Consider the following 12448-nt stretch of genomic DNA (forward strand, 5'->3'; position numbering starts at 1 on the left):
GTACTCATGTTAGTTCTTTATATAATCATCTAAACTAAGGTACTTTTAAATTTTTGCCAAAGCAATATTCTTCACAATACAAATATATTTGTACATATTTTTAAAGTACCCGAAGTTTCAAAGAAGATTGTTCCACAAAAACCTTCCCGGACTCCAGTACAGGAAGAAATTATTGAAGTGAAAGGTACACATCTTTGTCTTTCAGCTACCAGTTTTAAGCATTTTTAGTTTTGCATATGGATATGTGTACATATATTGCTAGATAACTCACAAGTCACTTCCAAAATAGCACATTTTTTATATAACACATTTTTATATAATTGTACATGTGCATAATTTAAATAATATCATCCTCTATTTCTGCTTTTAGTTTTGCTTAAAAATTACATTTTAATTTAAGGAAGGTTTGTGTTTAATGAGTAGTTTTCTAACTTTAATATGCAATATATTCCATTGCATATAATATTCCCCATCCTCTCATTTATATGAATAGACCCTAATGGATTTAGAAAAATACTGTGTTGTATGTGAAGAAGTTGTGTCTATTTGATTCTTAATAATATTTGAAAGGCTGCATGGTTTGTATGTTGCTCTAGATCAAAACATGATTTGTTCCTTGTTGAAGCTAAATTTGTTCTCAACTGCTCATATTAACCTGTTCAATCCATGTCCAAAGACCTAAATATAATGTAATATCTATATGTTTCATCTGATGTCTTGTCCTAGAAAAAGAAAATACTAATGTGAAATACTCTCTTTAAAGTACCTGCCGTGCATACAAAGAAGATGGTCATTTCAGAAGAAAAGATGTTCTTTGCTTCTCACACAGAGGAGGAGGTGTCAGTCACAGGTATAAGTCAAATTTGAACTTGGGGTTCAAATGGAAGAATCTTAAATGGATGTTTATTCTTCTTATTTAATTTGTGATCTTGTAGGCCTTTCTGTCCTCTTGTAACTCTGTCACCCTTTTTGTTTTCATTTGTCTGTTTTAATTTATTTCCATGTTCTTTGTAATTTATTTCCATGTTCTTTGTAAACTGCGATTGCCACTCTCAACATGGCATGTCAGTAATTGAAACATACGGTTTTTTTAAAGTTCCGGAGGTGCAAAAGAAAACTGTCACTGAAGAGAAAATTCATGTTGCTGTTTCCAAAAAGATTGAGCCACCACCTAAAGGTATTAGTACTTCATGTTAAGTTTGAGATCTTTTCAAAGTTGGTATAAACCCCATAGTGTACACACAACCATAATAATAATGAATATTATAATATTCAATAACTGTACACAGGACATAATGGGGGATGGGAACCCCACAGGAGAGGAACAAAAAACACGAGGCTGCTCCCTGCTTCAGGAAGCTCACAATCTAATGACCAGGCACTTCAGATGTGGCAGAGCCAGCTCACACTCAGCCTGTGGTTAAATTTTTAGGAAGTTTTTAGTCAGTGGGTTTCTATCACCATTATTAAAAATTAAATTCTATAAATGTACAATTAAATAAATTCAAAGCATATTAATAGATACTTAAACTTACTACTTCCTATTTCACTGCATTTTATGATTATCAGTGTTTCTGAGGTCGTTTGCACTTATTTTCTTTGTGGTAGAAATACTATATAATGGTGTCCTGCTGCACCTAGACAATGAAGTCACATTAGCCAGCATGTCAGAATTTATACCACCAAAAATTAGAAGATAGAGTAACTGTTGTAAGCCAATGCTCCACCCACTCTCTCCAGCCAAACTTTTAAGTATTTATGATATAAAAAATAAAAAATGCTTAGATAATCTAATGCAACTGTTCTCATGCAACTGCCTTATAAAGTTGCTACCCAAAAACAACAACAACAACAAAAAACTATCCTCAAAGTTATTGATGTTGCTCAAAAGCTGTCTCTGAGGAGCAGAACCTGGCACCTCAGAGGCAGGGTTGCTCCAAACTGTAGGCTCCAACAGTTACAGGTGACAACCATCATGTTATCTGGTCGCTTAGCCATCTCCATTGATCCTGGTTTCTGATGTATCACTTTCTTGCGTTCAGCTGACGTAAAAGGGCGTACTTACTCTTTAAGCATTGCAAGAATGTATGCCTTGTCAAAATGCTTAATTTCTCAAATATGGCACATTTCTTTTAAAGTTCCTGAGCCACCTAAGAAAGCTATTACAGAAGAAGTGGTCCCTGTTCCCATTCCTAAAAAGGTGGAGCCCCCAGCACCCAAAGGTAGAATAATATTTTTGAAAAATTAATTTATAACTTCTGTCTTCTTGTATATTTTTCTATGAAACCTGTGTATTAATGAAGTAGCATCTGTAATGTTTTAATTCTGTGTGTCAGTTTCATTAATTTGTTGTGTTATATGAGTATCAAAAACCATTTTAGACACCAGGTCCTACTAACCGGGTCTTTTCTTTGTATACTATTTGTAATGTTTACATAGTATTAATGTGATCAGCATTTCTTTCTATCAGAAGTAGAGCATGTTAAATTACCATTAAATTCTTACACTATTACTGAGGATTTATGCTTTAATGTAATCTTAAATGTCTCAGAAGGAGACTAGACTTTTCAACATTGTTTCAACAATGATATCTTTAAAGTTCCTGAGGTTCCCAAGAAACCTGTGCCTGAGGAGAAAAAGCCAGTTCCTGTACCCAAGAAAAAGGAACCTGCTGCTCCCCCAAAAGGTACACAGAACTGATAATGGGGATACCCTGTGCCCCAGACACCAGCTCCTTGCTTTGTACCACCTTCAACTGCACTGTGCTGTCTTCCAATTTTGTCTCTTGCGTGATGCTTGTTTTTAATGTTTGACAGCTTTGGGGCTGTACCTCCTTGATGTACATTATTTATAATATTGAATATTCCTAAGGCACCACCAAAAAATGTTGTTAGAAGAAGTAACTATATCAAACAGCTATCTTAAATTTTTAATATCTTCCATCTCTTGGAGAAAGAAGAAATATTTGTGAAACTTGTCTTTTATAGACCTGTTTCTAGGGGGAAAAAAAGCCCTTTCGTCTCCTGTGTACATGATTTTTCCTCAAGAAAACCATTTGAATGAATAGGAGGAGATGGAGGGTGTTTGGCACAAGTAAATGTCAAGTAGATAAAGACTAACACAATGCTGCTTGTGATGGCCACCCTTCTTAAGTGTCAATAATAACAAATCTTCAGTAGTGGCAAACATGGAAATTTTTTGACATTTATTTTCACCATGTTTCTTGAGATATTAACTGAATTTCATTATTTTCAGAAATGTGGCAGTTATCTAAGTAGCTAGTTTGTGTATTTTTATACAGGGATGTTTTTATTAAAAAATGTGCTGCTATGGTATATTAACAATTACTTATTTTCTTATTGGTTTGGGTGTTTGGGGGCTTGGGAAGGGTGATAAGAGACACAATTTTTAATTGGTTCTTTTTAGTTATACATGACAGTAGAATCCTTTTTGATAAAATTACACATACAAAGATTATATCTTACCCTAATTAGGACCCCAATCTTATGGATCTTATGGATGTACATGATGGTGGAATTCACTTGAGTATTTTCATATATGTACATAGGAAAATTATGTCAGATTCATCTACTGTCATTCCTAAGGTAGGAATAGGATAGGAATAAAGGCACTGTTGGGGCATTGAAGGTACAACTATACACACCTGGTCAGTTATTGAGAGATCTGGAATTCAACATCATCCAATTTAGGAGAACCATGCCTATTGAAGTCTTGCATTTTGAATAGTATCCCTTTTTTGCCTGACCTCCCAATGTTTCTACATTTTCTTCCTGAATGAAATTTGCTTGTCTCTTTCTAAAATATTCAGAATTCTGAAGCTTTTTTTAAAAAAACAGGTTAAACCACTAAAAAGATAATTTTGACTATCTTATCCTTAAATACAAAACCATTACTAATACCAAAATTACTTGATCACACCTGAAGGGGACACAGAGGTATCTCTCATTTATCCAAACAAGCACACATAGTAACATGTGCATATGTATAAATGCTGCTTATATATAAAACATGATATACATATAAAGATGCATCCCTATGTAATTATACCAAGATAATTACAAATGCAAGAGTAGCAATGTAGGGGTTCAGAAAAGCTGCCAGTATGTTATGTAAGACGGGTACTATTATTGCCAATAGTGCATGCTGTTAAAATTCATCTTCTGATTAAAAAGTCACCATCATCAATGCTTAGAATAGATCAATTAAACCCCCCTAAATATTTTTTTGTTGTAAGATACCTCATTCAGAACTATAGAGTCCTTAGAGGAAGACAGATATGCACATATCCACAACATTTTATACACAGATCATTGTCACAGTAGATATAAGAACAAGAGACCTAATCTATAATAAGTTTTTACCAAACTTTGCATACACAACAAGCATACCTGAAAATATCACCAGAAATGGGGGTTAATAAGTTATATAGATACAGTTATTCTGTTACTTCTTAGTCTTAGTCTAAAATTAAACCCACTGCCATTGTGGACCTGATTTCTTGGTACAAAGAATAGTTTTCTAGATACAGTATCTACACACTATAATCACTGATTTGTCTTTTGCAAAAGCAATCTAATATATAAGTAAAGGATGAATTATATACACACACACCTTTCTGTTATATAATCCATTTCTAATTGACTGAATCTAAGTGTCCCTAAGACATTATTTGTGACAGTGGCCATATTTGTGACATTATTTATAACCTTTATAAGGTTGTAGTTAGCTTAATTTTCTGCAGTATTTCACTGATGCATAATCTATAACACTAACAAGCTTTCATAAAAATTTGTGGGTGTGCTTGTGCCCCCTGGTGAAAGTATTCATGTTTCAACTAATTTTCTGTTTTAAAACTTTTAAGTTCCAGAGGTGCCAAAGAAACCTGTCCCTGAAGAAAAGGTTCCTGTTCCTGTGGCAAAGAAAAAGGAAGCGCCCCCAGCTAAAGGTAGGGTGACTTGCTTAGAACAGCAGTCCCATTCCTGTGTCTTGTGTGCAAAACATCTTGTGTTTGGCTGCTAATTGAATTAGTTTAATTCAAAATGAATGTTTTATGTGAGTGAGACTTCAACAAGGGTGTCTGTCCAACTTGTCTATTTTCTTATAAAACAAGTGCATTAGCTACTTTGTAAAGTCAATTCCAAAAAATGTCTTTTCAAGTTCCTGAAGTACAGAAGACAGTTGTCACTGAAGAAAAAATAACTATCATTACTCAAAGAGAGGAGTCTCCACCACCAGCAGGTACTTCATCCCATCTCCATGAAATAACCTTGTCTTTCCTTGAAGCTTCTTTAATTGCATGCCTTCTTAAATGGGCCTGCCCGTTCTATGATGCCTATCTGTTGGGCCTTGTTGAACATTTTAAAATTAAGTACTATTCTTTAAGTGCCAGAAATACCAAAGAAGAGAGTTCCTGAAGAGAAAAGACCTGTTCCTCAGAAAGAAGAAGAAGCTCCACCACCAAAAGGTATTTGTCCCTCCATCTTTCCAAGAGCCATCTTTATACAGCGTATGTCATAGCTAACCATGCTTTGTCAGTTTTGTGATCCAGGTGTATGGTGGTTGCCTATCTGTGTTTTGTGGGGGGCTTCAGTGAGATAACACCGAAGCTCTAAATGTATGTCATGTTTCTTAAGTGCCAGCTCCACCTAAGAAACCTGTCCCAGAGGAGAAAGTTCCAGTGCCAGTTCCTGTCGCTAAGAAAGCTCCCCCTCCCCGAGGTAGGATTTGTCTCCATCCTCTGACAGAAATTGTGTAGCATGTGAATTCTTGTTGTTGTTGTTGTTGTTGTTGGGTCTCTTCCTGTACTGACCCTCTGTCTTGCTTCCCGAGACTTTTGTACATGTATACTCACCATATTTGTTTTCCCATTTTGCTAATGAAAGTAGTGTACTGTGCAAATCTTCCCAAACCCTAAAGAGAGAGAATTGTTAAAATTCTTGCGTTTTAAACTTCAACTTTAATGCTTTCTTAAAGCTGAAGTTTCTAAGAAAACTGTTGTAGAAGAAAAAAGATTTGTTGGTGAAGAAAAAATATCCGTTGCAGTTCCTCAGAGAGTGGACGTCATGCGGCATGAAGGTACATAATCCAAGTGAAGGAGGAAGGTCTTTTTGTGTTTCCTTGGAGTCTTGTTTCCAGATGTGCTTATTGGATTGTCCTGACCAGTTACTTCCCTTGTATTAATATTGGAATGTGTCTACCTGTTATAGCCTTCTGGAATTGCCTCTTTTATGTCTACAATGATCTTGAATCGTTCTAAGGAAGTGAATGGGTGCTAAAAGTGGCCCTACCTGGAGATAATTTTAATACCCCTCTCAGTCTTGAGCTGTTCTGTCCCTCATCTTGAATCAGCTCTCTCCCTCTTGTAATGAAGAAGTACTATGACCCTCAGCAAGTACAAGAACCTTCATCCATCTTTAGTGATGGATGCCCTTAATGGTATTCAGCATGCTGAATTTAAACTTAATCTTATCTTTTAACATATCTGCAGAGGAGGAATGGAGTTATGAAGAAGAGGAACGAGTGTCTGTTTCAGTCTATAGAGAAGAGGAAAGAGAGGAGGAGGAGGAGGAAGTGGAGATTACCGAATATGAAGGTAAACAACACAGACACGCTAGTGATGATCTGGAGTCTGGATGTTGTCTTTCACAGTTTACAAGACTAATGAAAAGTCACACCAAAAATTGACACAGATTCAATGAACATCATGGGCCTCATTCACTGTATCTTTTACTCAAAACACAAGATTCAGGAGCATTACACAAAATTAGCGTATTTCTTGTTCTTACTTAGCTATATAAGAGAAAAGGGCCCAAAATTAATTAAATTTCATAAGATAGGACTCAGCTTCCATATTGTAGACTGGCATAAACTTCACCTTGGTAGTCAAAAAAATTTTTTTTTGGTCCACAGTTGAAATGTATTTTATGTTACAATAATACATATATGTATGTATTCTCTCAAACACATATGTATCTGAAACACTATAGCAATATTAGCCTTATAATATGTGATATACTTATGATATTCTTCTATATTTTCTATGCCATTCTATTCTATGCATTAACAAAGGCAAATGACCACCCATTAAATTGATTGCACAAGTTACTAATATGTCCTGAATCACAGTTGTAAAATGAACAATAAAATACTAATTACCTCATTACTTTCCAGAAATGAAGGCCATATTCATGAATCTGAAACTGACTCAAAGGGCTTTCCTTTATTGCACATATGGAGAAAATAATTATGTAATATCTGTGATCAGACTGACTTGTTATTCAGGTGTTCCTGCACCTTATAATACTAGTTCTCTATCATTTAAGCTGTAAATTTATTTTATTGGAGTACCCTTTCAGTGAATTAAGATAGGAGTAGTACAATCCAACATTCTTACTGAAGCTATATATCCAAAAAATAAAAATAAAAATGTCCCAAGAAAGTTCTAGAATAGCTCTGCTTTAAAATGGAACCAATAAGTTTCTTCTTAACAAGTCAACTCTCTTCTTGGTGAATTGAAGAGTTAAATTGTAGTTAATTTAAAGGTGGTACACCACACCTGCTTTCTCTGTTTGGAAAAAAAGTTCCTCTGAAATTCAGTATGCACAGTCTAAATGGAATGGTTTAGGACAGAACAGGATGGGGTATGACTTCCCAAGAGAAGCTTGCTAGTTCTATTATACTTCCCAGAAAAGGTCATGATGGGGGGCATGGTCAGGAATCCAGTGAATTTGAAGAGGACCCCATACATTCCAGAAGTATCTAGAAAACCAAACATAACATACACATGAGAAATGTTCTTGTTGCCTGGATCTGATTTCAATTTTTGATGGTATAGATTATAAATGTTCTTCACTACTCCAGACTTTAGGTAAAGGAGAGGTACTCTAGGATATTCTTAGTCTTCATTAAGCTTAAAAGATGGGTGGCCCATTAGGTTTATCTTCACTGTAAAGAGCTGATGTGTTTTTCACTAGACTTTTCTATTCTGTAATTAATTTATATACATAAACTGAAAAGTCACCATTCTTATCCTGCAAAGCAGGGAAGGGGGCATAAAATATCTTGCAAGTTACTTTTAAATCCTTATGTGTATGTTTCTGTCCTGCAGCCTTCAAACCTAGAGTGTTGGGTTATTTTTGCAAGTTCCCTTCAAATCTTGTGTTCTTGTTTATTTTTCCACTAGCGTTTTTTATTGTCTTATATGTGTCCTATTATTCCTATGAATATAAGTGTTATTATCTTTATGATATACTTGAACATTAAATTAATGAGACATAGTTCCCATACTGTTTACTAAGGTGTTTGCTCTGATTAAATATCCTTTAGGTATTTAAAATGGAAATAATCAGGAACTTTGCAAGTGTTAAACTTTTGCTATTTTAGTTATCCTTTTAAATGATAAATCACAGCTAAACTTAAACACAAAAACACTACAGCTTTTCTTCTTTAAAATTAATGTCTTTAAAGTGATGGAAGAGCCTGAGGAATATGTTGTGGAAGAAAAGCTACACTTTATCTCTAAGAAAGTGGAAGCTGAACCAGCTAAAGGTATATGGAAATCTTAATTTTATTTCTCTGTCAGTTTGTTCTGTTCTTTCTGTTCTCTTATAGCCAATTTATCCTCTGTATTGCAAATATTGATAAATAGCATGATTAAGAAAAAGATTTCTTACATTTTTATTGTAAAAAAATCTGCACATTTTCTACAAGTATATTTTATAATCTTTTCAAGTGCCTGAGAAGCAGGAGAAGAAAATTATAGTGAAACCCAAAGTTCCTGCTAAAATTGAGGAGCCTCCACCAGCTAAAGGTACAATGTCTCCCAGAGAAGCGCAGGACTGTTTGTGTTCACACAGTAAGGCCTCTATTTGGCGCACCCATATCTCATCATCACAGATCCTAACATTTTTCTTGAGCATAGTCATTCGTGTGTGTGTGTGTGTGTGTGTGTGATCTTTTCAAAAAGTAAGTTCTAAGACCCCAAACCATGTCACCTCTTAATGTAATGCAAACTAATATTCTTAAACCTAATATTTCTAAAGTTCCTGAAGCACCTAAGAAAATTGTGCCAGAAAAGAAAGTTCCTGCTCCAGTTCCTAAAAAGGTGCCACCAGCCAAAGGTATATTGTGTTTTGCTTTCTTCTTGAATAACGCCTGTCTCTCTTTCTTTATCTTAATTGATACATTCTTCAAATTTGTATAGCAAGAATAAGAAAATGAATGTGCCAGTGGAAGTGCTTTTCATGTCATTTAACCATGTTACCTGATGTCTTTTAAGTGCCAGAAGAACCAAAGAAACCAGTCCCAGAAAAAAGGGTTCCTCAAAAAGTGGTTGAGATAGAAGAACCTCTCCCAGCCAAAGGTAAACACAATCCCCCAGCACACATACACACACACAAAATGAGAAGTTTTAAAGTCTTGTCTTTCTTTCTCTAGTTGCTGTCCTTTGGGTCACACCTTGTGTGTAGAGTTTATTGTCTGTTGGTGGCCGTGGTGTGTTATTGCCTCGTCTTTGAGTAGAATCCTACTGACTTGTGATGTGTTGTGTGTGCATTGTAAATTCTTCTAAAATGACAGTACTTTCTGGCAATATATATTTTAAAAATTCCACTTTAAACAATATAACTCCCTAATCCTAAAATTATCTTTTAAGTGACTGAGAGACACATGCAAATTACCCAGGAAGAAAAAGTTCTTGTTGCCGTAACTAAAACAGAGGAGCCTCCAAGAGCGAGAGGTACATCAGCCTTCTAACACCAATAGTGTTGTCTTCACCCACCTTCCTAAGTGCTTTGGTCATGGGTGTGGGTTCTTGTGGGTGTTATTGTCACTTGACATTTGAAATAATGAACATGTCGAGTCTTTCATGTTTTCATTACTACTGTATGGTTGTCTTTTTTTGTGGTGTGAATGAGGGAAACAATTCTTTAAAGCGAAATCTATCTTTAAAGTGCCAGAAGAACCAAAGAGAACTGTCCCAGAAGAAAAAGTTCCCAAACTCAAACCCAGAAGAGAGGTGGAGCCACCAGCCAAAGGTATACTGACTCCTTCAAGAAATCAAACTAAGAATCTAGTTATTGAAACCATCCTAGTAGAATTAGTATCACTAGAGAAAATTATTTCAATACATATTAGAAAGTAAGAAATATAAGTATGCTATTTCATAACAAAACATTCTGAGACCAGAAAGTATTTTTTTCCTAAAATGATGTGAATCTCCCCCAAAATATATAGTTTTCTTTAAAGTGTGTTTGTCCTTTAATTTGTCTATTTGTCCATTTGCTAAACTCATTTGCCTAAATGCTTGTTTATGTGTCAATCTTTGATAAAATTTTAAATCTTGAATTTTCTACACTGTATCAATAGAGCTTTTAAAAAGAATTGAGGTGCAGAAACTGTTGATGTAACACGTTTCTCTTTAATGCTTGTGCTTAGTCATTATTTCTGTTGTCTTTTTTGTTAACTCTCTTGTAAATTCTGCTTGAGCTTCCTAAAGTTTTTCATTATCTTTGAAGTACTAAGTGGCTTAGACAAAAACCAATTCTTAAGTATATTTGACTATATTTATTTCCAAGCCTATTGATTTTTTTTGCCATTTAAATGAAAAGTTTAAATGAGCACCATTATGGCTGTCTTCATCCTTGGATTACTTGTATAAAATTCCTCTTAACATATATATTTCTGGAATCTTGCCATTTACTTATAATAATTACTCTTTTAAAGTGACTGAACTCAGAAAAAGAGCTGTTAAAGAAGAAAAAGTGTCCATTGAAGTTCCAAAGAGAGAACCTCGACCCGCGAAAGGTATATTATGCTTTGATTAAATAACATAAAGCATGAAGCTGTTTGACTCTTTGCCCACTAAGTCCCAATTTTAGTCCTCATACTTTATTGGCTCATTGTTGACTAAAGTCAGGGACTCAGACGTTTGAAATCACCATTAGTAAATGTACATTTTATGATGTCTTGACAAGTAGAGGATAATCAGGGGCTCCCATAACCAGTGCATGGAAATAGCCCAAAGGAATGAAACCAAACGCATGGTCTCTATCATCCCTAAATGGGCTTCAAATAAAATGCTGCCTGTTGTCAATATTATTCTAGAAGTAACGGTAACAGAAGAGAAAAAATGGTCTTACACCCGAGAAGAAGAAATTGTTTCAGAACAACGGGATGAGGACTACCAGGAATATTTAGAATATGAGGATTATAAAGAATATGAGGAGTATGAACCAACAGAAGAATACGACCAATATGAAGAATATGAAGAACGTGAGTTTGAACATTATGAAGAATATAAAGAGCATGAAGAATATATCACAGGTATGAGCAAAACTGCAAATCCCAAACCACATTAAAACATGCAAATTCCATTAGAACAGGATAAAACTTTGGATGGCCAAAGAAATTTGTAAAGAACTTTGTTTCATTTGGCAAATTCAGAATATTTCTTTTTTGGATAATGTCTGGGGAAAAAAAATCTCTGTGAATCTTAAGCTTCTTTGGGGGCTTTATTACCCTCAGGGTTCCCACCATCCAAACGTAACAACTACTTCCAAAGTAAAGACAGACAAAGCACTGTTTTACCCAATGAAGACCAAATTTGCAAGCAAATAGTTCTAGTTCTGAAGAATTTGTTTTACTCATAGAACACATTCCTACTAGAATTTTGAAATAAATAAGTGTTATTTCACTCATTTACTTTCTGATGTTTTGTGACCAAACTCTGAGAACATTCTTCATAGTTCTACACGTTGGCATTAAAAACCAATATTATAGATGGAGGAGTTTCAGTCACGATTTTGTCTATTTTAAAGTAAATGAGCATTTAATACATACCAATGAGTTATAATTACCTGAAGTACAGAGCCAGGAGAAAAGGGTAATAGAAGTTGTAGGTCTCTCAGAGTTTGTCTAACTGCACCTCTGAGGCTATGCATGCACTGTAGGTAAAAGATCAACTATTTTAATTGATTCCTTTTAAGAAGTATTTTTGATTTATGCTCTAAAGTCTAACATTAAGTACCTTGTATGTGCTTTTAAAGAACCCGAGAAGCCTGTTCCAGTAAAACGTATCCAAGAAGAACCAGTTCCCACAAAACCAAAGGCCCCACCAGCTAAAGGTAGAGTGAGAAAAACTCTCAGTCATGAATGATTTGGTTTCCTGTCTGTCTGTCCCCTATAAATATGTGTTCAAGTGATAGTGTGCAAATCATGTGTTTGGGAATATTATGTTGTATACGGTATTTAACTTTTTGTTCTTACTAACTCTTGAAAACTCTGGTTCTGGTTTTTAAATCTCTTAATATTGATATTTTCAAGTGCCGAAGAAAGCTGTCCCCGAAGAAAAAGTACCTGTGCCCATTCCAAAGAAACTCAAACCTCCACCGCCCAAAGGTATATTGCAGAGTAATATCTAGCCAAAACA

The 12448-nt window shown here is 34.9% G+C and overlaps 1 protein-coding gene across 5 annotated transcripts in view; it reads left to right on the plus strand.

Moving 5' to 3' along the window:
* Positions 1–12448, plus strand: part of Ttn (titin) — a 263732-nt gene that overhangs the window by 107137 nt on the left and 144147 nt on the right. For 2 of the 5 annotated variants that reach the window (XM_071619370.1, XM_071619371.1), the window contains 21 exons: positions 107–184; positions 764–850; positions 1097–1177; positions 2139–2222; positions 2600–2686; positions 4883–4966; positions 5179–5259; positions 5405–5485; positions 5655–5738; positions 5995–6096; positions 6500–6613; positions 8488–8568; positions 8753–8830; positions 9063–9140; positions 9299–9382; positions 9674–9757; positions 9972–10055; positions 10744–10824; positions 11125–11343; positions 12066–12143; positions 12343–12417. The exons of the other annotated variants lie outside the window; for them this stretch is intronic. In XM_071619370.1, coding sequence (XP_071475471.1) covers positions 107–184; positions 764–850; positions 1097–1177; positions 2139–2222; positions 2600–2686; positions 4883–4966; positions 5179–5259; positions 5405–5485; positions 5655–5738; positions 5995–6096; positions 6500–6613; positions 8488–8568; positions 8753–8830; positions 9063–9140; positions 9299–9382; positions 9674–9757; positions 9972–10055; positions 10744–10824; positions 11125–11343; positions 12066–12143; positions 12343–12417 — 1905 coding nt within the window. The remainder of the gene's footprint in view (positions 1–106; positions 185–763; positions 851–1096; positions 1178–2138; positions 2223–2599; positions 2687–4882; positions 4967–5178; positions 5260–5404; positions 5486–5654; positions 5739–5994; positions 6097–6499; positions 6614–8487; positions 8569–8752; positions 8831–9062; positions 9141–9298; positions 9383–9673; positions 9758–9971; positions 10056–10743; positions 10825–11124; positions 11344–12065; positions 12144–12342; positions 12418–12448) is intronic. 5 annotated transcript variants of the gene reach the window in all.

Source organism: Marmota flaviventris, chromosome 11 (genome assembly GCF_047511675.1).
Source record: "Marmota flaviventris isolate mMarFla1 chromosome 11, mMarFla1.hap1, whole genome shotgun sequence".
NCBI lineage: Eukaryota > Metazoa > Chordata > Mammalia > Rodentia > Sciuridae > Marmota > Marmota flaviventris.